Source organism: Penicillium griseofulvum, assembly GCF_001561935.1.
Source record: "Penicillium griseofulvum strain PG3 chromosome Unknown contig_79, whole genome shotgun sequence".
NCBI lineage: Eukaryota > Fungi > Ascomycota > Eurotiomycetes > Eurotiales > Aspergillaceae > Penicillium > Penicillium griseofulvum.
Genome location: NW_024467420.1, coordinates 1059450 through 1081336, shown reverse-complemented (window position 1 = coordinate 1081336; position 21887 = coordinate 1059450). Strand labels below are relative to the sequence as shown.

Here is a 21887-nt window from a genome sequence, read left to right as displayed (position 1 = left end):
AGTGGCTTGGCTCGGCTTCATTGTTCGGCCATCGGCCAATAAAGAGCTAATGCATGGAGACTGCCGAGAGAGAACCCGAGAGATCCGAATAGGAAAAGGGATAATAAAAGGCAACGATATTATTCCTAGTCTTTTGGTCAGAATACACCTGGGCATTCTTCTAGGGCTATTGTTTTTGAAGTATCGGCATTTATTTTGGCCTTGCCTTGGTGGGATCCCGGATCGCCCGGGATCTGTTTCTTTGACCTTTCGAGCCCTAATTTCAGAGAATCCAGGCCAGAATATGCAGAATATGGAGAATATGTACGCGTTTTGATAGGGATATCTATGTACTCAAATAATAAAACGGACAAAAACACAGTTCCAATACCAGCCTGTGACACGAAAAAAGAGTATATCAAGGCATTCCAATATGGTTACACGTATCTTCTCCAGAATCCTCATACACTAGTCCGTCCCAGCTCGTCGACCCCATCCACTGAAGAATCCACCGCCACTGTTGCTGGGCGGTGTCCCAAGTGTCTTCGGGCCTTCCGTGGCGGATTTATTCGCCAAGCTGATCCGCGACTGTGATAGTCCAACAAAGGAATGGCGGCTTTCAGGATTTGCCCCCTGGGTCTTAATCATTTTCCGCAATGAATCCAACTTGCCCTTTACTTCCTCAAGCTCTTGCTTAGCAACCGCCTCTGCCGTCTTAGCAGTAACCAACTCCATGAGTAATGCCTCTTCAGCAGCAGGTTTGTTACTCTCGGTTGACAAAATTCGTTGGAGACCCAGGCTGCTTGTCCGCCTGTTATATGTGGGGCTTTTTGTGGAATTGGTGCGAGCTAGCTTAAACTCGCGCAGACCACTAGTGGGTGATTGAGATTCCCCTGAATCAACGTTAGAAGACGATGTATCTAGCGGTGTTTCGGATATAGGAGTTTTGAGGGTACGCAGTTCTCGGTTCATGCGCTCCAGTCGCTGTCGATCCCGATGACCGTCTTGGATTCGGCCCCGGGCTTCTCGCAATTGCTCCTTGAGTGAGGAGTTCTCCTGCTCAAAGTCGTCGATGCGCCGGGTGAGGTTCAAACAACGACCGGCTTCCACCTCGTGCATTTCCTTCCATCGGGCAACTTCATCATTGAGCTGTAGCTTGGTTTGGGTGATTGAAATACGCTTGGGTTGGATCGAGTCAAAGCGAGTTTGCGCTTTGGTTATTAATTCGGCCGGTTGTGTCTCAGTCGGCTGTTCTCTGATTTGGTTCAACATTTCCTTGGCCAGGGCATGGTCTTCCTCCCGCTCTTCTCTCTCCTGCTGTAGTTCACGGGTGAGGTCAGCCTGTTGCCGCTGGAGATCGCTGAGCGCCATCAAGAGTTCTTCGATTTGGGTATGGAGGTCCCGGTCTTTGTGATGTGAAGACATGTTGGATTTGACGCGCGATTTTTGACTGTCGCTGCTAGCTGCGCCGCCTGATAATTCAGTGGGAGCAGTACTTGCATCGGACGTGGTTTCAATAGAGTTGAGGGTGGAAGTCAGGCTCTGCTTGGAGGTAGAGCGACGAATTGTACTGTTCTGACGTGACGGACTATTTGGATTGAGTGACTTGACCGAAGAGTTTGACGAGCCAGCCCATAGTCGCCCAAGGAAGCCAGAGGCCGTTGCCTGCATCTGCGGGGAAGGTCCAGTTGGTGAACCTTTAGATTGGTGGTAGCTGGCTTCAAGCGTTCGAAGACTCTCATTTGTCACGAGAGAGGTGAGAGACACGAAATCATTAACAAGGTCATCAGCATTGAAGGCGTATCTGAATATCACGGGTTAGCGGGGTTCTTTGTTTCCAAGATGTACTTTGTGCAAGGGCTAAAACTCACGTGTCCCACAAGCTTCGAGACAATAACAGTTGCATCACGTCTTCGAATTCGCTGCAAGCCAAAATTCTCTTCTCGTTGCGCTGCATCAGGGAAAGTGCAACCCGCATCAAAGTCTCGCATGCGCCTTCCAAAAAAATAACATCGTAAATTCGGAGAAGCATCGGCAGTGGGCATGCCACCGCAAAGAATGATAAAAACCACTGCGATACGTAGACCGGCTCAACGTGCAGTGCTTCCAAATGTTGGAACAGGACCGGCCTGTGCCGTGCTAGAAGATTTTGAAACTGATAAACATGAAGGTGAAGACCAGAAAGATCTGGAAGATAGCAAGTTCGGAGGTTGTAGTGATCCATGAGGCTACAATACGTGACGCATTAGTACGACCTCTCCAAGTCATATGTCCAAGGACACTTACCGGACAAGAACACAAAAGGCCTCAGCATCTGACATGTGCATGAGTAGAGGGCCTACCACAAACCCAAGACCTTGACAGTAGCCAATTTTAGTATCATAAAGACTGAAGCATCGCAACACTCGGCCGAGCATTTGTTGACCTTCACCGTTCGGGTCGCGGAACATTTCAACATTTGGAAAGCTGCGGCCAATATCCTTTCCAATCAATCCATCATAAGGGCTGCTTTCGCCCGACAATCTCTGGAATTCATTCAATAGATTAGGATCGCGAGCGCCCGCTAGACTAGGCCACACCACCCCTCGCAATGGCGGAGGTACACCTTGTTGAATCTTATTCGAGGTCAATGTCGGCAAACGTTGGGCGGTCTGGTGGTAATCGGCAACAAGCGCGGCCCAAAATTCTAGCTCGGTCATGGGAGGAGGGGGTAGCTGCGAGTATCGCAGCTCTGCCCGAGCGGGATCCTTAATGAGTCGCTTGATCTGGTGTAGAGACTCGGAGCGGGATTGCCGTTGATGTATCTTGCCATCGGGAACCTCTGTTATCCCGGATTTGGGGTTGGTCGCCAAAGCATTGTTTTCTTGTTCGAGTCGAGCGAGCAGTAGGGCTGTAGACTAAAATTAGGTTAGGAATGTTAGCATTCTAGAGTTCTAGAATTCTGTGACAGCTTGTCACACTTACTTCATCGGATCCCTCCCCACGCGGTTCTCGCTCTTCTGTTTTATCAAGGTTCTCCCAATCCACCTCATTGTCATACATTTCGCCTGCCTGTCTCTCCCTGCCTCCATCCGGGGTTTCGGGGGTAGGGGTGGTTCTCGCCGCGTCTTGTAGTGGCACCGGTCCAAAAGACTCCTCGCACTCCTTCTCGAGGTGGCTCATCTCCACTGGGGTTGGAGGGATGTCAAGAGTGCGCCAATCCGGTTGGGTGTGCTCTGAACTAGATTGGTTATCGGATAAAGCGACGGTGACCATCGAGTCATGGTTAGGCGCGTGGCTAGCGATGGGAGATGTTGGCTCGAGACCTTCCATTGTGACGCGATATAAAATGGAGTATGGTGATTCGAATAAGACGCGTTGTTGACAATATTTGATATCGGAGGATAGTATTTCAGGCGGGTTTCAACTGCATAATGCACACAATTCCGTATTCAAGAAAACCAATTCTTTCCTGCAGAAGTGGACCTAGATATCTAGACTTGTATCCAGTACAAGGAGAAAAGGCTGGAGAAAGAAAAAAAAAAAGGAGAGATCCCACCTATTTCGTTAGCCCCCCTTTAGCTTTCCCCTCGTGGAGTCTCGGCCCCGTCGATCCTCCTCATACACCGACTGTTTGACCATTGAAATAGATATATTATGGAAATTTTGGAAGAAACTATATTGTATAAATTCCATCTATTGTATTAGACATAAGGGACATGTTAATTTCCTACTATTGTATGTAGATTTTTTGTGAGTTCCCCCACATTGACCGAATTGGTCTCGGAGGTTTTCAAGTATATTACTTTTACTCCGTACATAGTGCTAGTATGCTTAAAGTCATGATGAGCATTACGAACATGTAGCGTACTCCGTACATATGTCTCGAGTCCTTTTCAGCATATTACCTGCAGGTACGGGTACGAAGTACAGCCCCTCCCATATTTAGAAGATTAAAAGGTCAAAGGGGCATTAGTATTGTACAGCCTTGTATTTTTAATACACATAGATGTCCATCTGTAATATTCCTGTAGCTTTCATTGGTTTATTTTTTAATTATTTCAATTTCATTGGTGGAACCCCTGGGTTCATATTGAAATACCATTACCACCCCTGGCTTATCCGTTTCACTTCAATATTGAGGCTGGCCAACGTCGTGTTCACTCCCGTATACCATACATCAATGATTGACTCAGAAAGACTATGTACAGACTTTATTTCTACATACTACAGCTTTCTGTACCACTTTCTGGGGCACCGTTGAACGACTCAGATCCACAGAGTGTGGTCCATGCGGTCCGCCTGTCAAAGCTGGGAGGGTTTCTAACCCACTTTTCGAGATTTCTAGGGATTTCTCGGAGTAGGGATGTATAGGTCATTGACCGCTGTTCGGAATCGTGTGACCCTCATCTTTACCTATACCTTCCGCTCACCACGCGTTTGGGCTATTTTCTGCGATTGCTTCGTATATTTCCGGAGTGGCTACATACCTACTCCTCGTATGTCAACTTAACCTATATATAGTTCGATGCATCGCAGCATTTGACTTTATTCCAATCAATGGCTGTCACGGTACTCCGTATCCCTGTTGATACTATACATTGTATTCAGAGTCATGCAAGGGCCAAATACGACCCCGCGGCTGGTCTGTCTCCTTTACTAACTACGGACAGTATAAGCGAACATATCTCTATAATGTGGACACAATTTATGAACAGCCCACTAAGCGCACAATGCTGCGTAGGGAGTCGCTTTATATGATTGAAGGCTCGCTGTCAAAGGTAAATTGACATGTACTCCCTATGCAGACTATGGGATTTCCTATATGGGGTACCTTATGTGTGGAAGGTGACAAAAACAGCGTCTAGTCAGATCTGACATTTAAACGAGTTAGTTGTTCTGATTTACCCGTCAGACTATATTTAGATCTTCAATATCTGCACTGACTTCAATTCTTTTTTTCAAATAAAAATGAGGAATCTGTCATTTCAGAGATATTGCAGTTATATAGCCCACATATCTATAGATAGATTTTGTCTCTTCTATCTCACTTCTGAATAGACGTGAAGATGCAAAACATGCAAAATGAGGGGAACTGTGCCGTTTCCGTTCATTTGTTTGCGAATTGCCTATTCGGGTCGCGTTTGAAGGCGGTGAGGAAGAATAATGATCCGAGTGGTTACAAACTGCCCACCGCCCCCTGTCAGTCGCGACTTCCCCGGGCAAAAAAAAACAACAGGCGCTTCCCCTCCGCGTAATCTCTCTCTCCTCCTCTCTTTTGCTTCTCGCTTTACTCTTTCCCCGGCTTGAGCATGCCGGAGACTAATTAGTCCATTCTCAAAATTGGGAGATAGCGTCATTCGTTTGCTTCAACTTTGAGGCCTGATTTGGGCTCCTTTTCCCCCCAACAACTTTCTATCGCGTTGAATTTGTTTACCCATATTTATCATGGATTCATCAATGATGGAAGAAGACTCGGTATTCGAGGATGATGGAGGCAGCTCTGACTTTGCTCCCGAACCTGTACCAGTATGAACCCCCCTAATATGATCCCAGACTCGACTTCGATTACTGACATATCTGCCCCAGAAACCTAAAGCCAAGGCGGCCCCTAAGAAAGCTGCTGCGGCCAAACCTGCCGCCAAAAAGACCACCCAGACCACATTAAAGGCCAAGCCTACTGCGAAGCCAGCTGCTAAGAAGAAGGCCAAGGCCGAGAGCGAGGACGAACCGTCCGATATCGAAATGTCCGATGCTGAATCTCTGCTCTCTCACACTCCTCCTAAGGCTAAGAAGGCTACTGCGCCTAAGAGAGCTGGGTCAAAGCCCCTCGCCGATGTTGAAAATGAGTCTCACGGAGGAGACGCTGACGCCGCAAGCAAGAGTGGAAATGCATCAGAGAAGTACCAGAAAGTAAGTTTCCGCAGCCTATGTCATGATTTAAATTTTTACTGGGTACTTATCGCTATTTAATATAGCTCACCCAACTTGAACACATTATCAAACGTCCTGATACCTACATCGGATCCACCGAGCGCACCACACAGCAGATGTGGGTTTACAACTCCGTAACCGAGTCGATGGAGTATCGCGATGTATCATTCGTCCCTGGTCTCTACAAAATCTTTGACGAGATCGTGGTCAACGCCGCGGATAATAAGCACAACGATAAGAACATGAACGAGATACGGATCACAATTGACCGCGAGGCCGGTGAAATCAGCGTGTGGAATAACGGACGTGGTATCCCTATCGAGATTCACTCCAAAGAGAAGATCTACGTGCCCGAACTTATCTTCGGTCATCTACTCACTTCTTCCAACTACGACGACAGCCAGCAGAAGGTGACTGGAGGTCGCAACGGTTTCGGTGCCAAGCTTTGTAACGTTTTCTCGACAGAGTTCAATCTCGAAACTCAAGACTCCCGCCAGAAGAAGAGGTACAAGCAAACATGGACCGAGAACATGACGAAGATGGGGAAGGCAAAGATTACAGATGCCAAGGGAGATGACTACACCAAGGTCACTTTCAAACCAGACTTTGCCAAATTTGGCATGGACGGTATTGACGATGACTTCGAAGCCCTTGTGAAGCGCAGAGTCTATGATTTGGCGGGTACCGCCGAAGTTGCTGTCAAATTAAACGGCACACGTGTCCCAATTCGCAATTTCCGAAAGTACATGGAAATGTACACCAAAGCGATTCGCAAGGAGCGTGGCGATGATGGTCCTGCCTCAAAGGATGAAATTATTACATGCAGCCCCGATCCTCGTTGGGAGATTGGTTTTGCTGTTTCGGATGGTTCGTTCCAACAAGTCTCATTTGTCAACTCGATTGCGACAACCTCTGGCGGAACGCATGTCAACTACATCGCCGATCAGATCTGTACCCGCTTGGCTGACCAGGTGAAGAAGAAGAACAAGTCTGGAGCAACTCTGAAGTCGGCACAGATTCGGAACCACATCTTCATTTTTGTAAAGGCCTTGATTGTCAACCCGGCCTTCACCTCCCAGACCAAGGAGCAGTTGACGACGAAGGCGAGTCAGTTCGGTAGCAAGTGTCCTCTTGATGAAGATTTCTACAAGAAGGTCTTGAAGACCGAGGTCATGTCAAATATTCTGCACTTCGCGGAGCAAAAAGCCGATCAGATCTTGAAGAAGGGTGACACCGGCCGACGCACGCGTATGAACAACCCGAAGCTGGTCGACGCCAACAAAGCTGGTACCAGAGAGGGTCACCACTGCACCCTCATTCTGACTGAGGGTGAATCAGCCAAGGGATTGGCCATGGCAGGCAGAGCAGTTGTTGGACCAGACTTGTTTGGCGTGTTCCCCCTGCGCGGAAAACTTCTTAATGTCCGCGATGCTTCTTTTGATCAAATTTCAAAGAACGTGGAAATTCAAAGCATCAAAAACTTCATTGGTTTACAGCACAAGAAGGAGTATACCGAGACCAAGGGGCTGCGGTATGGCCATCTCATGATCATGACTGATCAGGATCACGACGGTAGTCACATTAAGGGTTTGCTCATCAATTTCCTCCAAGCACAGTTCCCCAGCTTGCTTAAGATTCCCGAGTTTCTCATTGAGTTCATCACTCCTATCATCAAGGTTTGGAAGGGTGACCCAAAGAATCCGACCAAGCAGAAGTCGTTCTTCACCATGCCCGAGTATGAAGAATGGCGTGAAGCTCACCAACACGAACGCGGCTGGGATCACAAGTACTACAAGGGTTTGGGAACCAGCACCACGGAAGATGCACAGGTCTATTTCCGCGATCTCGATCGTCATCTCAAGGAGTTCCACACTATGCAAGACGGTGAAGCTGGACTCATCGAACTAGCTTTCTCGAAAAAGAAGGCAGATGAGCGTAAAGAGTGGCTTCGTCAATACAAACCTGGCACATTCCTGGACCATTCAGTGGCAAAGATCACATACACCGACTTCATCAACAAGGAGCTCATCCTGTTCAGTATGGCGGATAATCAACGTTCGATTCCTTCCGTTGTCGATGGCTTAAAGCCAGGTCAGCGCAAGGTGCTTCACACCTGTTTCCGCCGCAATCTGAAGAAGGACATGAAGGTGGTTGAGCTGGCAGGACATGTATCCGGAACGACAGCCTACCACCACGGCGATGTCTCCCTTCAACAAACCATCGTTGGTCTTGCCCAGACCTTTGTTGGCTCCAACAACATCAACTGCCTGGAGCCTAGTGGAAACTTTGGTAGTCGACTTCAAGGTGGTGGCGATTGTGCCAGCGCTCGTTACATCTACACTCGCCTGTCCCCCTTTGCACGCAAGGTCTTCCATGCGGCCGATGAACCGCTTCTGACGTATAACGAAGACGATGGCAAGAAGATTGAGCCCGAGGTCTTTGTGCCTGTCGTCCCCATGATTTTGATCAACGGCGCCGACGGTATTGGAACTGGTTGGAGTTCTTCTATTCCCAACTACAATCCTGAGGATATTGTGAACAACCTCAAGCGACTGATGGCTGGCGAGCCTACTCAACCGATGCAGCCTTGGTTCCGTGGCTTCACCGGTGAGGTTGTGGCCATTGGCGGGGATCGATTCAAGTTCAGTGGTATCATCAGAGAATGTGGCGACAAGGAGGTCGAGATCACCGAATTGCCTATTCGAAGCTGGACACAGGATTTCAAGGACAAGCTCGAGGATATCATTAAAGCTGAGAAGGTGCCATCCTTTATCAAGGATTACAGGGACTACAATACTCACACAAAGGTCCACTTCATCATCCAACTGGATGAGAAACACATGAAGGTTGCTCTAACTGAAGGCCTGGAAGAAAAATTCAAGCTGACCAAGACGATCGGAACAACCAATCTGGTGGCTTTCGATCCCGAGGGCCGCATCACCAAGTACGCCACTGTCGATGACATTCTCAAGGAGTTCTTCGCCATCCGTCTCAAATATTATGAGCGACGCAAGCAGTTCCAGCTCAACGATCTACAGAGAGAGCTCGAGAAGCTGAGCAACCAGGCTCGCTTCGTGCAAATGATTATCGATGGCAAATTGGTTATCTCCAAGAAGAAAAAGCCTGTTCTAATCACCGAGCTGAAGGAGAAGGGCTTCAAACCAATTGCCAAGGTGGCCGAAGCAGCAAAGATGGGCGAAGCCGAGCCTGTGGTAGAAGAAGGAGAGGAGGAGGAGTCAGATGATGTTGACGCTGAAGTGCTATCCAGTTCATTCGACTATCTTCTGGGTATGCCTATGTGGTCGCTGACCCAAGAGCGGGTGGAGAAGCTCCGTCGCCAGATCGGCGAGAAGGAAACAGAGGTCGATACCCTAATTAAGCTTTCGAAGGAGGATATCTGGACCCACGATCTGGAAGAGTTTATCAACGAGTGGCGCTTCCAGCTCGAAGATGAGGATCGCCGAGCCCGTAAGGTGGCTAGCCTGGGCCGTCGCGTCTCGGCCAAGCTGGCCACTGGTGGTGGTCGTGCTGCGGCTTCACGCAAGCGTAAGGCTGCTAACGGCGATGATCCAGACGATGAAGACTTCGGGGGCCCCAAGACGAAGAAGACTGCCGCGGCCAAGAAGAAAGAGCCGAAAACAAACAGCTTGATGAATTTCCTCAGTCAATCTTCGAACAAACAAACTCCATCGCCTGCGGCAGATGGAACTGCTGACTCGGATGATGAATTCAACATGGACATGGAGATACTTCCAAAGAAGAGCCGTGCTACCTCAAAGCCTAAGACTCTACCTAAAGAAGAGGATGACTTTATTGACATTGACGACGTTCCCAAAACTTCGCGCGCATCAGCTCAGCCAGCTGAGGACGCCATAGATTCTGATGTGGATGAGGCGCCAAAGCCCAAACCAGCGGCCAAGGCAGCGGCCAAACCGGCCGCTAAACGGGGACCTAAGCCCAAGGCCAAGATCGAGGAGGACTCGGACGACGATTTCTTGGAGATTGCCAAGTCCGAGGCTTCCAAGCCAGCGGCGTCTTCTCGTGCTCGCAAACCTGTGAAGTACTCAGCACCTAGCGACTCTGACAGTGATAACGGTGATGATCTTCTTGGGGACGTTAGCATGATGGTCAAAGGCATTGGTGCTGACTCGGGCGTCGATTCTCGACAGCTCTTCTCTGAGCGCCCCCGCTCGGAAAGCAGTGCCAGCGTGAAGACTGCCGCGAAGTCTTCCAAGGTCATCGACGATTTTGATGCGGATGAGACTGACTATAGCAAGCTCATCCCTCAAAACTCCCCACGGCGCTCCATCCAGGTCAAACCCAAGGACGTCAAGCTTAACTCAAACGATGAAGACGATGAAGAGGACCAGCCAGTCAAGACAACTGCCCGGGCCAAGGCTGTACCCAAAGCCAAGGCTGCGCCAAAGACTGCTCCCAAGGTCGTAGAGCTCGATGATGAGGAGGAGGATGACGAGCCGATCAAGACAACTGCTCGGGGCAAAGCTGCACCGAAAGCCAAGGCTGCCCCGAAGGCCGCTGCCACCACAGCACCAAAGGCCCGTGGTCGCCCCAAGAAGGAGCCAGCTGCCAAGCCCGCCCCCAAGTCTGCTCCCCCAGCTTTGTCACCGGCGGCCAAGGCCTACGCTTCTAAGCAAGCCAAGAGCAAGAAGATTGCAGATGATTATTCGGAGGATGACATCGATGCAATGGCTAACGACATTTTGGATTCCCCGGCGGGTAAAATGAATGTAGATATCTCGGAGGACGAGGAAGAGCCCGCTCCCGCCCCCCGCCGCGCTGCTGCAGGCCGTCCTGCTCGTCGTGGTGCCACACAGCTTAAGAAATCCTATGTCATTGAGGATGACAGTGAGGAAGAAGCGTCGGCCGATGACTTTGACGAAGACGAAGACGAGAGCGACTAAGTAGTGAAATGGTGGGGCTTCGAAGTCCATTCGGGATATTCTGCTTTTGTTTTGCAATGCTCTCTATTGTGTTTCTATTTTTTTTTTCATCTCCATGTCTTAGTTTTTTTGGTATTTTACGGAGATCTGGCAGAGCCAGTGCATGCAACGCAAATACAGGATGTTTAATCTTTAATCTTTTATTCGTAGATATCTCATTGGCGTCTAGTATCTTATATTCAATTCTGATATCTTCATAGGTCCTTGCTACATTCACATTATATGAGGAATATAGTTGTTGGCACTACTACAGATAATAAGACAAAACATAGAGCAAAGACTTCATAGAATCATAACTCATTCAACACCTAACGCCGTCCAGTCTAATACATTGCCCAAAGAAAACGAAGTTGCATTGTAACCTCTAACAGACTGTCTGAAAAGAGTCTCCCAGTATCAGCTAAACCTTCAAGATCCTCCTGTTTCAACGTAAAGGACATTGACTTGAACACGCAATCCTTCAACTCCAAAACCACCAGATCACACAAATATTCCTCACAAAATGCATAGAGATAGCACCACACAAAAACCCTCAGCTCCGAGACCATAAACGCCATTCCCATGTCAAATTTGTAGCGTCATCAAAGCGAAGCCCGACGTCGCTTACGACTACGAGACTCATCACCACCAAGCGAGCGAGAGCCGCAAGGCGAAGCCAACCCATCATCCTCTTCAGTTTCAGCTCCGGTACTTTCAAGCTCATTCATATGCAGACGAAGAAGAGCTTCAGCAGCCTTAACCTCACGAGTAAAGTGAGGAGAGGACTGACGCGCACGCGATCTCCGACTGGGATACTTCCTCCGCGATACGGGACTTGCACCGTCCCTAGCAACACCATTCCTCTTGGATGGGGGTCCGCGGTAGTCTTCATCGTTAGCATCATCCATTTGCCAATCATCGTCTGAGTCGGTTAGATCATCAGAGTCACTTTGCAGGACGGACACCCCCGAGGCGTCGGGCTCGTCGGGCTTGTCAGTTTCCATATGTCCGTCCACGGATGGACAATTCGGAGTGGAATACATGTTCGACGAGCCGTCGCTATCGGTGTCACTGTCTTCGCTAATACCGGGGGCATTAGCAGGGCGCATAGCATCTGACAGAGCACGGAGGATAGTGCGAGGTGATTCGACCCGCGAGCGAGGTGGAGCGTTGGAGCGTGGCGGGTTGATGGGGGTGAATGCAGACATGGGCGACTGGCTCTTAGGTGACATGCAGTAAGGCTCCATGGAGGAGTCCCGGGCACTGGAGTTGCTCTCGGCGTATTGGGTGCGCGGGATCTTGAGAGGGGCCAGTGTCAGGGAGGAGTCTTGGCTCAATACCCCCATACCATGGAGAAGGGTATGTGTCGAGGAAGGCTCGTTGGCTACAGAGCTGGCGGGGTTGGACTTCATTTCCAGAGAGCGATAGTAGTTGGAGGTGTTGGTGGCTCGCTGCACGATCTCTGGGGGGATGACCATGCGGCCGTGGGTTTTGCGGTCCGTTGGGGGGATACACATGTCTGGGAAGTCTGTTCCAAACAGGGGAGTTAAGGCGTATCGGATTCTCCAGCAAAAGGTTGCTGCCATGGCTCTGGCAGCTTCATAGGGCATCCAGTATCCTATTTGAAAAGGAAATGTTAGATATAGCTATCCAAGGAATCGGTTGATAGGAGAGGGTATAAAGATCTTACCTTGAGCAGAAAGTGCCCCGCCGGTGATGCTGTGGCAGATATCGCGGAGGCCGGGGTTCTGGTTCAGCATTTTGGCTGGGGTAGTCTATGATGAGTTAGAAATTTTGCATATGTAGATGAGCTTTGTTATGAGCTTGCCTTGGAGTAGCCGTTGCATTTGAAAAGGTGTGTGATCCGAACGATGCCGATATTGTAGTCCCACATAACATGCCATTCCTTTTCTTCTCCGGGTATTTGGAATGTGTACTGAAAGACTAGATGGAAGAGTCAGATGTGAAGATCAAAACATGATCAACGACACATACCATGGAAGCTGTCTCGGCCTGTCTTTTCTTGGAAGGTTTTCTTGTCACTGGCATATGGGATATGACGAGGATAGTCGGCAATATTGCCCAGGGGACGTAAAGAGAGCTCTCTGTGAGCCTTCTCCAGCTCTGCGTCTCTCTCCTCGCATGGAGGATAGCGGCACTCGCCCTGGATCTTGCCACGACGGAAAATTGGGGCGTCCTTGGCCATCTTCTGCCGCTTCTCGCGTGGGGCAGGGAATGGATATGGAGATCGCCTTTCAGGCTGAGGATTCAGAAGGGATTGAATAGATAGCATTAAGATGTTCAAGTGCTATCCTTGAAAGAAGGGAAGAGTTGAAGAACGAAGTCACCGGGGGAATGAAGGAGCTTAATGTCTCTTGGAACAAGAGGCGTTTTCCAGAAGGAAATAAAAGACAGTCAAACCTGGGCGTAACAAAGTAAAGTAAGACAATCCAAGACCTTTGTTCGAAGGTTTGTTCCGTACAGCTTCTAGAGGTGAGTGAGTGTTTGTTGGCAAATACAACTTTCGAGGCAGCGGTGAATAGAAGAACTCGGAATCTGAAAGTGTCTAACACTCGGTATATGGGCTTCACCGGTTCTTTGCCTCTCTCTCTCTAACTATCTCTCATATCACAAGGGTCCTGGGAAGTCGGACGAGTACACGGGCTGTTTGTCCCGCGTGGAAGTGAGAAGTTATCTTCGACTTTGGACTGATGATGCAGTGTACAGTTTCCATTCCCCTGGAAGTTACAAACTACAGATAATTTGAGACCTGTTTCTCTGACATCTCGAGGCATAACCTGTTTCACATTCACAACTGCGATTAGCCAAGCCCCAAAGAGATCAGTGAAAGAAAAAGCATGGCAACCGTTTCAGGGACCATGTGGATATCCTAGATTTCCTTTTGGAAACTTGGAAATGCAGTCACTGCATGCAAACAGCCCGTTACAGTAATTGGTACGTACAAAAGGCCCATATTATACACTGTAAATGTCCTGATATCCCGGGGTATAGAGCTTGTTGTCCCACCTTTTTCTTCAGAATTTTATCGAAGAACCTATGCCAGATCATCCTTGGCATCGGGCTAACGAGAGTACTGCAGCAACCGGAGCTTTTAGGACACCAGTTTAATGGTTCAATGAGAAGCTACATACCCCATGGTGGCTCAACAGATGAGCATTAAAGAGGTCTCAGGCCTACGGCAAGCTGCAGGGCAACTTACTCCTTGTATGACGGGAACGTGCATTGCCTAGCGAGTCCGCGAAGTGCACCTGAGAAAAGCTGTGCTGCAAAGATAAACTTCTGACATCAAAGAGAAATGTGACAGGGATCTTCAGCACCCCACGCTTCCATGCCTATACAGCACTAGGCCGTACAAGCGGTCTATAAATTTGACGGGGTAAGGCTGAATTGATACAAACAGATCTTGATGGAAAAGAATGGAATTCTTTTCTATTGGATATAGGTGTATAGTTCACCTCTATCCCTTTTTCCCCTTTGAATACTCAATATGGGATGGAGCCTCAGCACTCTGAACTAGACCGCTGATTTCATGAAGTCTGAGGGCGTGCGTATAACAGAGACATTGGCCGCCCATAAGGATAAAAGACATAATAACGACTTCAAAGAACCTTCCATGCATCCTTCTATGCAGTAATCCGACACGTTGATGGCCGTAGCCCACTTTTCCTGCCCGTATCTTTTTCTTCCCTCTTGAATTGACTTATACCATAGTACCACACTGACTCCTCCTGGTCCATATTGCAACCCGCTATTGTACCCCCCTACCAGTCTAGTTTATTCTGCATAATACTTCCAACAGGTACAAGAGGTCCATCCGCCAATCGGTGCCGGGCCGGGGCATTACAGAGCACGGCAGAAAACGGTGCATATAGTCGCCGGACGCTATGCAATCTGGTCAGAGACTGTAAAGGTCGAGGACTGAGGTGTGAACTAGATGTCAACCCAACCGGGCTAGTTTTCGAGGGGGGTGGGTTCAATTGAAGTCGGTCTGCAAAGGCTCCCAACAGCCGAGACCGATAGCAGAAACGAGGACTGGTTTCCAATGTCTTAGACACTCTGAACTTGTTCTATTAAGCCCTCAAAGAGCGGTAAACCCGGACATGCGTGTCCTCTGCGACGCGTCTCAGATCCCGGGCTTCTGGAAAAGGGGCAAGAAACTATGTCTCAATTGGGATGTTGCTGTTGGTGTTTAGGCCTTTGGCTGTTTTCCTTCTTGATTTCCGTAAAGTATATTTGAGTCCCCTTTAGTAACAGTGACTCTTTCAGGTTACCCTTGTGGGATTCCTCTTTTCACATGTTTATCAAGAAGATTCATCGTTCAGATCAGAGCCGGAGTTTTGATGATGTTGTGGTATGGCAGTAAGGTCTCAACTGTGGACAGGGAATACACGGAGCATCCATACCCACATTAGCCTGCAAGACTCGATACTAAATCCAAGTTTCAAACAGGGAGACTTCTATCACAAGGTCCAGACCTCGACCCGTTGAACACAGAGTACAAACCGGACCCGTCCCCACGCCTAATTCAACTTGTGATTTCACAAAATATTCATCGCCTGCAGATATCAAACCGCACTCTATAATCTGTACCACAGACCTCGAATCCGGGGTATATGGTGGGCGAGTGGTGAAGAAAACACAGTTCCGACAACTGAACAAGGCAAGTCTTCGAGGGAGAGGGGAAGCACAGTGGAAAGGAAAACAAAACCGTCACAGGCTGGCCCGAATCGCGACGCGGCGAATATGGAGCCGGTTCGGTGGACCGGGGTGAAACTCAACGGCTGTCTTGCACTCCAGGGCTGTTAGGTGAAGGCCACTTGCATGGAATGAGCAACTACCTAAGTGGGTCGAGGCTTTTCATTGAGATGAAAATCGTAACGCATGAATATGGCAGAATATGAACTGGATCTAGTTTCCTGGTAAGTAGTACGCATACAATATTTCTTGATGCCTAGATAGTCGTCGAGGTCCCTGCGCGAGGCTCGAGGGCGGGCACATGGGATGTCTTGATTGGGGACATATATGGAAAGTCAAGTTATGATCATGAATTTATGTAAATGTAATTCCATTAGAAACAATATGAACCCGAGAAAGACATAAACAAGGGGTGTTTGGAGAAAAGAAACAGATAAAAATGTCCAGTGGGTTGAAAAGGGAAGATAAAATATCAAAACGGGGAAACAAGAGACGCATGATGGCTCATCCATCGCTCAAGGATCCTTATTTTTATTGTTCGACACGAGGATTTGGCAACCAGAGCCCATGTATATTCCCAAGGGATCCCCCAAGAACAAGGTGACTCAAAAACCAATATCACGTGCCAGTGCCGGCATATCCAGCGATAATCTGGCCAGAATGATGATATCCATTCACCAAAAAAGGATTTGGTTGACTCTCAAGTTTGAGGTCAATTAACATTCCTGGTTAAGGTGGCGTAGTATCATTAAGACCTGTTCAAATAGCCAGAAGAGGCTCACGGTCACCTGCCTGCTCTGTCGGCTCGACAGACGCAACAATGTCAGAATCGAGAGCTTGGGCAATAGGAGCAGCCGTGGGAGCCTCGGGGAAATCCTCGTGCTTGACGACGGGCTCAGCAACGGGGGCAGTGATGGGAGCAGTGAAGTCGGCAATGGGCTCAGTCTTGACAGACTCGGTAACGGTCTCACGCTTGACCGGGCTCACAAGCTTGGTCGCCTCCGGGGAGGTAGAGCGCCGGGAGCCGATGTATCCCTGGGCCTTGGAGCTGTACTCGCCGACATACTGCTTCATCAAGCCAGTGGCGTGCGAGGTACGCTCGCCAGCCATGTCCTTGAGCTGGTTGGTCTGGGAGTTGATGATCTCTTGGACATTGCTGATCTGCTCGTCAATGATCTCGCGGTTGCTGATGTAGATAAGCGGGGTGAAGTATGTGGTGGTCACGGCAATCACGGCCAAGCCCCAGAAAGGAATGAAGCGGATCAGCCAGTAGCCAGTGAAAGCAGCAGTGAAAGCCTAGGAAATCGTTAGTCTCGGCCCATTGGTTCGGCTTCGTTCTTAAGTTGCAACCTACCAAAACGGTGTGGAGGACATTCTCAGCGAACAGGATGCGCTGGAACTCGATCAGGAAGAAGTCCACAAGCTGCTCAAAGTCCTCGAGAACAGCCTCAACGGTCTCCTTAGGAACGGTGTAATAACGGCGGGGGCGGAATCCACTGGCGATTCCCCGCTTGAGGATGACCTGACCAGCAATCTCGACGGTGGCGGTCGCTGCACACAATTGTTAACCAACACTTTTATTAACCGTAGGTCACGCGATCAACTCACCTCCCAATGACATGTACAGGAACTTGAAGGCCCAGCGGAGAAGAGGAAGATAACGGGCGGCAAAGATGAAACAGATCACGCTGGCGTAGGAAACGGCGGTCGCACGGGGTTGTTCCCACTGTATACACGCAGAAATTAGCGAGCTATTCAAATTGAAGACTCGGGCGACAACTCACGCTCAAAAGGCTATACATCAACGAGTGGTAGTCTAAACACTTGTTAATATCCCGCTTCCCGATCAATGCAGTCTCATGGCATACGGGTCAATGGTTGACCATCGGCGGTGGTGGTCGAAGGTGTCACACGCGAGTTTTTCAAATCGCGAAGCTCCTCGCCGGTGCGGGATGCTTCGGACTTCACATTATCAACAATTGGGCCTTTGAACGAACTGGTCAGCTTGCTTTCATGGCTTCGGAATCTTCGGGTTTCCTATTTACCCTTGGTAATAACATCGCTGATGCCTGAACGCGAGAGGGGTCAAGGTCAGTCTTTCATGGCCTCGGAATCTGGGGGGAAATAAAGGAGCACAATACTGCAAATTCGGGGTTAGCATGCTCATTCGGATTAAAGTGACCTGTTCTCTTACCTTACTGCCCGTGTTAGGGTAGGTCACGTCACCAGAAGCCATGACGATATTTTTTTGAAGCACTCAGGGGGGATTTTTAGAATTGAAATTAGAAAATTCGTAAGAAGCGTATGAAGTCGAGGCGTGAAATCTAGAAAAGAAAATTAAAGGGGGGATAGGGGAAAGAAGAGAAGAGCACAGAAAAGATAAGGGAAGATTTCCAAGGTTGTTGTGATGCTGTCATGTGCGTTGCCAAGCCCGAACAGCTCTATGACGAATCTATGAACCTGTTTGATACTTGGAAATATTCTTATACTATTAGTAGAATGAACTAGAAATTTTTGTCCAAACGGTCAAACTAAGCTATATATTGCAAGTCTAAGTCTACAAAGTAACTATATTGCAACCATATACCAGATTCTCTCTATAGCTTTCTTACCACGCTTGGGCTCAAGTAAATTTAGCATCTTAGGCTCCCAAGAGGACTATGCTTAAGTCACGTGTAGAATGCCTATGTACTTTACTAGAGCCCTGGAGGTGATGTATGATTATGTACTGACCTCGGGGGGCGACTTTATATCCGCCGCAGACTACGGGGTATACTTGGATAGCCTATGGGGTCGTTTATACTAAAATAGTTAGTCCCATTACTCCTACACATTCCCCCTACACATTCTATAGTACCTAATGTCAGCAGAAACAAGTGCATTAAGTTCAAAATTATACGTATAGGAAAAGGAGAAGGGAAGAAAGAGACTGATATAAACTTCCCGAGGTCCGAAAGTGGCAAGTGGCCCCGGGGGGCAGCTATATTACCTTCCAAGGTTGGTAATTCCTCTTATAAACCCCGGGGCCATGGACACGATCATCTTCTAGGTAACTACCTAACCTAAACCAAAACGCTACCTAGCTCATCTTAAAGTCGAAGGATATCAGCCCACAATTCGTTCTTCCCTCCAAGAGGCTCCAGACATATGCAGATCTACGACCGTCGCTCATTTTACGGTTAGCGTATTCCAGTTCGGATTTTTGCCGTCAATAAATCGCTTTCTTTTCGTAGCTACGGTTGGACCCCGTCCTACGTCTATTCTTAGCGCAGTGATAAAAGACAGCTGATATATGGCATGATATGTGATGGAATGTTCGGTGGAAGGGTTTTGGACAAGCCACCAAGTTATGACCATAGTAGGCAAACATGGAAGTGATAAATGGAAAAAATATTTTGTTCTAGTTGGTGATACACTGCTAAACTAGCCTTTCTGGACATTGTTTGTCCAGATGAAGGAACATAGGGAACTATGCAAGGAGCCAACCTGGCAAGAAAAACCCCACCTTTCCAAAAACTAATATTCATTGTTCCAGCTAGCTATCTATATTTCCCTAGAGTGAAAGCAATTGAAGACATGAAGTCAGGAAGGAGAGAAGCTATGAGTCCCCAATCAGTTTTGCGGATCATAAGAGCGGGGCTTTTAGGGTTGCATCGGATCGGGCCGAGTTTTATATTAGGCTGTCTCTTCGTGCAATTTACAATGTACTCCGTAGTTCTATGGTTATTGAAGCAGCGAGACATCACCTATAGGTGAGAGCATATTCGTCCACGGGTATTACCAGTGCGAGCCCCAGTAGCCTCAAATCGAATCCCTGTCGGAGTGGGAGGCCCGACGGCCCCCGACGGCCCCCTAATTTGATTTAGAGCATATTTTCTCTTCTTAAAACCCCTCTTCCCATCTCTGCGCCTACATTAGACAAAACTTTCTCGTCAGATCGAACCCTTTCTTGCTATCAAACAATCTATATTCAAAAATGTCGGGCCCTATGCCTGATGTGCACGGCTCTGCGGATATCACCGCAGAGCCTAACCTAGAGTCACGGTTGGTTATAGCCCTTCAAACTCGTAACACGAGTAATGATACTGATGCCTGTGCCTCTCTTTCTTTGCCGAAAACAGAACAAGATTCAGTTCTTTCTTCTGAAATCAAAGACCGTGTGGCTCCCAATGTCGCTCGCAGTATACCTACCCCCTCGGACGACGATGACGGCCGTGTGGCGACCGAAGATGAAGTGCGCGATCTCCTTCATGTCGTTGACGAAATTCCGGTTCGGCTCTGGATAGCATGCATCGCAGGTATTCTGGAGCGATTTGTCTGGTACGGAGCAACTGCTCCTCTACGTGCGTAGCGCACCTCCCTATCTATAACTTTCTTTGGCTGACCCATAACCACAGAGAATTACCTGCAAAATGCACCCGGTGGTAAGGTACCAGGAGCACTGGGCTTTCATCAGGCGACTGCGTCGAACATTGTTAATGCATTGATCATTGGGTCGTATGTTGTGCCCGTGCCTGCTGCCGTTGTTGCTGATAGCTGGTTGGGACGCTATAAAACCATGATATACGCTGCTATGTACTGTGAAATTTTTTTTCTTTATCTTACCCTGACCTTTTGACCCATTTGATGGCTAATACTATAGTAGCATTGAGGCCATCGGGGCAACTATTCTTTTTGCGACGTCCTTACCTGTCGCCATTCGCGAGGGGGCAACTTTGCCCGGGGTGGTGCCTGCCTGTATACTGCTGGCCGTTGGATCAGGGGCATTCAAAACTACTGTAGTGCCGTTTATGGGTGAGTCAATCTCTTAGAATTGGGTGTACTAATCCAGATGCTGATGATCATTTAGCCGACCAATATGACGAGGCCGAGTTTCGAATCAAGACTCACAAAAACGGAGAGAAGGTTGTCACTAGCAGGGAGTTGACCATTACCTATATCTACAACGTCTTTTACTGGTGAGTAGATTAGTCTCTTCCTTTCCCATCTGGCTAACGCTAGAAACAGGGCTATTAACGTTGTGTGTTTTGTGGCTGATGCCACGCCGTTGTTGGAACGCTATGTTGGCTTTTGGCTTGCTTACCTGATTCCATGCTGCGCCATGTGGTTAGCCCTGATCCCGATGCTATTCGGTCGCAAGTACTTTGGTGAGTGTGTTTACTGCCACGGCAATAAAGCTATCAACTAACATAAAGATACAACAGTTCGTGAATCGCCAACAAGCAACATTATGCCCCAGGTATGTGCTGCCTTGCGATGTGGTATCACCGGAGGCTTCAAAATGGATGCCGCAAAGCCAGACGCCCAGATTCATCAACATGGTCGCCAGGTCCCCTGGACAGACTCATTCATTGAGGAGATTAAGAGAAGTCTTCTGACATGCCGAATATTGTAAGTCAATACGCTTTCTAGCATGCAGCCACAGCTGACATATATATAGGATTCTGTTCCCTATCCACTGGCTATGCTATAACCAGACATTCAATAACTTGATATCTCAAGCTGGGCAAATGGTCACGTATGGTATTCCGAACGACATGATGAAAATTGCTGGGCCCATCTCGGGGATCATCGTTGCGCCTGTCATTCAGAAAGGACTCTATCCTTTCCTTACGAAGAGACGAGTCTCATTTGGACCAATTGCACGAATGACAGTCGGATTCTTCTTCTTGACTCTATCGATGATTTACACCACGGTGGTTCAGATGCTTATCTACCAGGTCGGGCCATGCTACGATACACCACTTGCGTGTGCTGCTGCCAATGATCGCACTGTCCCCAACCAGATTTCAGTCTTTCTCCAAATCCCGACGTACTTTGGGGGAGCATTGGCGGAGGTGTTTTGCCTCACCACTGGAACCGAGTATGCTTATAACAATGCGCCTAAGAGTATGAAGACCCTGGTCCAAGCAATCTGGCTCGCCATGGCTGGGATCGGAACATGTCTTGCCCTGGCCTTCACCCCGCTCACCAAGGACCCACATCTTGTCACAATGTATGCCATCCTAACCGGGCTTCTGGGTGGAGCGACCATTCTGCTATGGGTTATATTCCGAGGCTTGGACAAGTCGGAGATCAAGGAGGACGTTGAGTAAGGGAATCCCTTATTTGGAGTATAGAGCAGGGTCATGTGCGTCATTGGTAGTCATTATCAAGAGAAGGGAAAGATTTGGAGAGGTCGAGGGACTTTGGGGTTTTACAGTGGTGATTTAGGGTAGAGGCTAGTGAAGAGAATGAAAGTTTGAAGTGGTTGTAAATGACTTGTGTGATGCTTCCTTTCTTAATATACAAAATCATACACTATTTAGGCAATTGGAATAAAATACTGTCGTTATGAAT

General features: G+C 48.5%; 5 protein-coding genes across 5 annotated transcripts; 2 read left to right on the top strand and 3 right to left on the bottom strand.

Annotated features, from left to right (window-relative positions):
- Window positions 1–447: 447 nt before the first annotated feature.
- PGRI_003400 (putative GTPase activating protein (Evi5)) lies at window positions 448–3291 on the bottom strand (the record flags this gene model as incomplete). Its single annotated transcript, XM_040788053.1, has 4 exons — window positions 448–1783; window positions 1851–2207; window positions 2266–2876; window positions 2944–3291. 4 exons carry the CDS (start codon window positions 3289–3291, stop codon window positions 448–450), a joined length of 2652 nt encoding a protein of 883 aa, XP_040651825.1.
- Window positions 3292–5418: 2127 nt separating this feature from the next.
- On the top strand, window positions 5419–10814 carry PGRI_003390 (DNA topoisomerase 2; the record flags this gene model as incomplete). The annotated part of the gene is made up of 3 exons (XM_040788052.1): window positions 5419–5487; window positions 5548–5871; window positions 5937–10814. The coding sequence occupies 3 exons, from the start codon at window positions 5419–5421 to the stop codon at window positions 10812–10814; spliced, it is 5271 nt and encodes a 1756-aa protein (XP_040651824.1).
- Window positions 10815–11434: 620 nt separating this feature from the next.
- PGRI_003380 (uncharacterized protein) lies at window positions 11435–13125 on the bottom strand (the record flags this gene model as incomplete). The annotated part of the gene is made up of 4 exons (XM_040788051.1): window positions 11435–12450; window positions 12523–12607; window positions 12703–12776; window positions 12828–13125. 4 exons carry the CDS (start codon window positions 13123–13125, stop codon window positions 11435–11437), a joined length of 1473 nt encoding a protein of 490 aa, XP_040651823.1.
- Window positions 13126–16307: 3182 nt separating this feature from the next.
- On the bottom strand, window positions 16308–17784 carry PGRI_003370 (uncharacterized protein; the record flags this gene model as incomplete). Its single annotated transcript, XM_040788050.1, has 6 exons — window positions 16308–16844; window positions 16903–17099; window positions 17157–17274; window positions 17333–17364; window positions 17417–17585; window positions 17743–17784. 6 exons carry the CDS (start codon window positions 17782–17784, stop codon window positions 16308–16310), a joined length of 1095 nt encoding a protein of 364 aa, XP_040651822.1.
- Window positions 17785–19524: 1740 nt separating this feature from the next.
- Window positions 19525–21643, top strand: PGRI_003360 (Proton-dependent oligopeptide transporter family; the record flags this gene model as incomplete). Its single annotated transcript, XM_040788049.1, has 7 exons — window positions 19525–19891; window positions 19946–20045; window positions 20191–20342; window positions 20398–20506; window positions 20556–20695; window positions 20753–20939; window positions 20989–21643. The coding sequence occupies 7 exons, from the start codon at window positions 19525–19527 to the stop codon at window positions 21641–21643; spliced, it is 1710 nt and encodes a 569-aa protein (XP_040651821.1).
- Between the last annotated feature and the right edge of the window lie 244 nt (window positions 21644–21887).